Source organism: Camellia sinensis, chromosome 9, assembly GCF_055761805.1.
Source record: "Camellia sinensis isolate YWXY chromosome 9, ASM5576180v1, whole genome shotgun sequence".
In the NCBI taxonomy this organism is placed as follows: Eukaryota; Viridiplantae; Streptophyta; class Magnoliopsida; order Ericales; family Theaceae; genus Camellia; species Camellia sinensis.
The window spans coordinates 74,202,443-74,206,418 of NC_138969.1; the positions used below are offsets into that span (position 1 = coordinate 74,202,443).

At 42.2% G+C, this 3,976-nt stretch overlaps 1 protein-coding gene across 1 annotated transcript; it reads left to right on the forward strand.

The window, feature by feature from the left end:
• The first annotated feature begins 1,445 nt into the window (after nt 1–1,445).
• LOC145799546 (uncharacterized) lies at nt 1,446–1,949 on the forward strand. Its single transcript, XM_082889137.1, has 2 exons — nt 1,446–1,676; nt 1,740–1,949. Exons 1-2 carry the CDS (start codon nt 1,446–1,448, stop codon nt 1,947–1,949), a joined length of 441 nt encoding a protein of 146 aa, XP_082745263.1.
• Nucleotides 1,950–3,976: the final 2,027 nt, after the last annotated feature.

Sequence of the window (3,976 nt, forward strand, 5' to 3'; positions counted from 1 at the left end):
CTGTAAGTGTCTTCGCTTTAGCATCCTTGCATGTATGTAAGTGTTGCCATGATAGCATGCTTGCCATGAGGCTATCTGCTTAATTGATATAACTGCATGAATGCCCGTGGATGAAGGCTTCATTACTTGAATTGGAACAATTTATCACAATGTGAGTTTTAAGCCCACTTTGCGGAGTGGCAAATCATGTTGTTTTAAGCCCACTTGAGGGTGGCAAATCTGCATTTCTAAGCCCACTTGAGGGTGGCAAATTCAAACCATTTTCACAAACAAATATGAGATGTTTTGTTCCAATTCTTGCGATTGAGTCTATACTTTTATGTTGTGCGCATCACATAGTAAGTTAGCCAATAAACCGGAATAAGAACGCATGTGTTTTCAAAAACAACATATCATGTTAGTAGAGGCCGATCTTTAATCGAGCGAGTGAGGGTGCTCATTTTAGGACCTTCCCCTCTCGTACCCAAGTTCCCGAGCCAAGGCAACTTTGGTGATGACAGACACGTGGCCTTAGGCACGAGTCAGGGTTTCCTAAATTTAATCTGGCAAAGCAGTCCATGTTTGGCGCTTTTTTTTTATTAAAATCAATTTTCCAAAACGATTTGTCAGATTTGGACTCTTTGGTGATTTATCAGTGTTACATTGCACTTTGTGAGATTAGATTCAGAACCGTGATAGGAGTCTGAAGTGTAGTAGCTATGAACCCAATTCGCGCCCTCTCCGAAAGGGAGGCGCGCGGAGCGAGTTCGAGTGGTCTACAGGCACACTACTTGAAAACAAGACTGACACAATAAATTTAAGAGATGAGCCCTTCGCTTCTTCCTTGACCAAGGGAAGCTATACTGCAAAAGCTTCGAAGGGGCACCCTTAGCATGCTTATCCAATGATGAGGCGAATGAAGTGCTGAAAGAAACCCACAAAATAGAGCATCAAAGAGGATGGCGATTGTATGAGCACCTTATTCACCTCAGCTACTATTGGCCAACGATGGAAGAAGATGCTAAGAACTTTGTAAAGAGGTGCCAGTCTTGTCAAAGTTTAGGAATCTGATACATGGGCCGGTAGTTGAGCTGCACAATGTTAAGACACCATACATGTTCCATACTTGGGCATTTGACTTGATAGGCCCCATAGCACAACAGTCCAAAAGCTAACGATGGATACTTGCAGCAACTAAATTCAACACCAAATGGATAGAGGACATACCAATAAGAAAGGCGAATGGTGCGGGAGTAGCCAACTTCATCCAAGAAAACATCATTTGTAGGTTTGGCATACCGAAATTGGTGTTATCTGATAATGGAACTCCTTTTGTAAAAAACCATGCGGGAAGACTGTTGGACACTTATCGAATCAAGCACTACAAGTCCACTCCATATTACCCCCAAGGAAATGGACAAGTTGAGGCAACTAACACGACCCTTATTCGAATATTGAGCAAAACGATGGATGAAACTGGGGGCACTTGGTCTGAACAGATCCCCATAGCACTTTGGGCATACAGAACATCGAATAGGAAGTTGATCCAGGCAACCCCATTTTCCCTAGTGTATGGATCCGAAGCCATGCTACCAGTTGCGTTCGTAGTACCCTCAACAAGAATGGCTATGTCAGTACACTTGGTTCCAGATACCAAAAGAAGTGACATAGAAGCGACTGAAGAAAAAAAAGATCAGGTCTCACGAGTAATGGAAAAATACCATTAGTCCATAACCCGCACCTACAATTCATCTATCCAGAATAGAGAATTCAAAGAAGGGGATCTTGTGTGGAAAATAGTGGATGCAATCATACGGGGGCAACCAATCCCCAAGTTCTCACCAAGATGGGAAAGCCCTTACAAAGTTGCTAAGGCAAGTAACAGTGGATACTACAAGTTGGTGAGAGTAGATGATGGATTTAGAACTGGCCTTGTAAATGCCAAGTATGTAAAGGAATACTTTCCTTAGTTTTGTTAACAAACAGTTTCAAGTCTTTGTTAATATTTCCCAACACTTAGTGTGAAGAAAGTTTTCCATAATGAAATTTTACCCATGTAAAGACTTAATCATGATGAAGTTTTGTTCATGGCAACAGTTTTGTTTATCTTTTCTTTAGAAGCTATGTAAAAGCAATGTAAAGACAAGCAATGAAATAAGACTCAGATGTACTACCAAGCATCCATACTTTTTCATAAAATTCAAACTTCCAGAACATGATTACAATGTTTGAAAAGAAGTTGTGACAAAAAATAAAAATAAAAAATACAAATAAGAGCAGAAAAGAAAACTACATAAAATCAAACCCTTCATCAAAGAGTCTGTCAAACTAACATCCGGGGGTAGCTCGGCAATAAGGGCAGAATCCTTCTCCTTGAACCAAGCTAGGTTCTGGCGATGTTGCTCTTAGGCACCCTCACAATCTCTGATGGTCTCCTTTAAAGAAGCTATTATAGCTATGTTGTCTGCATGCTTAAGGAACCCATCAACCACCTGGAGCCTTGCCCTCATCTAGGACAGGTTCAGGCCATTCCTCTCAAACCCACTAAGGTTTGCCTCAGCACCTTTCACAAACTTACATGAAGTCAACAGAACACTCTTGGTGGCAAGATCGCAAACAAAGTTAGCAAAAGACTCCAGCAATGCCGTATGCACCATTAGGCCTGGAACATTAAAAGCAATGAAAGTGTTAGAATGCAGCACATAGATGTGGATAAGTATGGAGGCAGCCTCAGTAAAAACCTAATAGTTTACAAAAAAGACCATGTCAAAGGCCTAGCAAACTCTGCCATGGCAACACCAGCTTGGGTTGTATAAGGAAGGCTCGTAGAACGATCGAAAGTCTAAGGCAGACGCACCTCCCCTGAAGAATATTGTCCTGCATATGTAGTAGCATTGGAATGAACAGATACTAGAACGTGGCCAGACAAACAAATCTCACAAGATAAGCCAAAACTACCATCACCACCTTATCATTCTGAAAAAAGGTTGTCTATGTGATAATCCCCAACATTCAGATCTAGGATAGCAGTACTGTCCATCCCTACAAAAAAATTCTATGAGCTCCCAAGGTTAGCCGACACTTCGGGAAAATGAGTCGGGTAAAGGTCAGAAAATTGCTCAAAAGTCATTGAGGCAACGAGATTAGAAGTGCCCGCAATGGCAGTAGCAATATTGGTCGCCAAGTTAATAGCCACCTCTGCAAGTTGGACCAAGTGTGGAGGCTCTATGCTTGGGAATTACCGTTGTACCTTCACCTCCATTAGCAACTGGAATAACAGAAGTTATAGTATGTCAAGCCAAATGAGACTTAACAGAGTGAGATGAATCTCCAAAAGCAACTTCTATATGGGGCAGCTCAACTTCAAGTGGCTCATTTGATGCACGCTCCTCCGTAGGGGTTTTAGGAACAAAGTCCTCACCACCAATAGAAGAGTGGTCAGAATGGACAAAAAGGTCTGTAATGATAACATGATCAACAGGGTCTGGGACCTCTGGGTCTTCAGCACCTTCAACAGCTGCATCACCCTCTGCAACTTCCATAGCAGATGGGATTTGTTCACTTTCTCTATATCCTAATCCTAAGCAACCTGCTATTCCTCATATCTGGGAGTATCAACCTACGGGCTCTAGGCCTAATGATCCGTGAAGCAATATGAAGATTATCATTATCTGAATCTGAAGAAAGTCTAACAGTCGTTGATGAACCCCCTGGGCCTAAAGGCGGAATGGCTGAGACAGTGCCACGTTTGGAGACAAGTAAGCCCTAGAAAAAGATAAAGTAATACAATTATCAGAATAATGATGAAAGCCCAAGAGAGTATAAAAAAATATATAAATTATTCTAAGTGTTGGTACCTTGCACAGTCTCTTCCTAGTTGGCGAGGCATGAGCCTCTACAACCGTAGCCACTGCTTCTTGGGCAGCTCTCAGCCACGAGCGAGTCATGCACACTATTGTACCGGCAGGGGAAAGAGAGACCTATAAGGACTGAATGA

Excerpts from the sequence above, each read along its gene's own strand:
- LOC145799546 (XM_082889137.1), top strand. The coding sequence starts at position 1,446 with ATGGATGAAACTGGGGGCACTTGGTCTGAACAGATCCCCATAGCACTT. Across the intron at positions 1,677-1,739 it reads CTGAAGAAAAAAAAGATCAG|AATAGAGAATTCAAAGAAGG; the intron begins GTCTCACGAGTA and ends TCATCTATCCAG.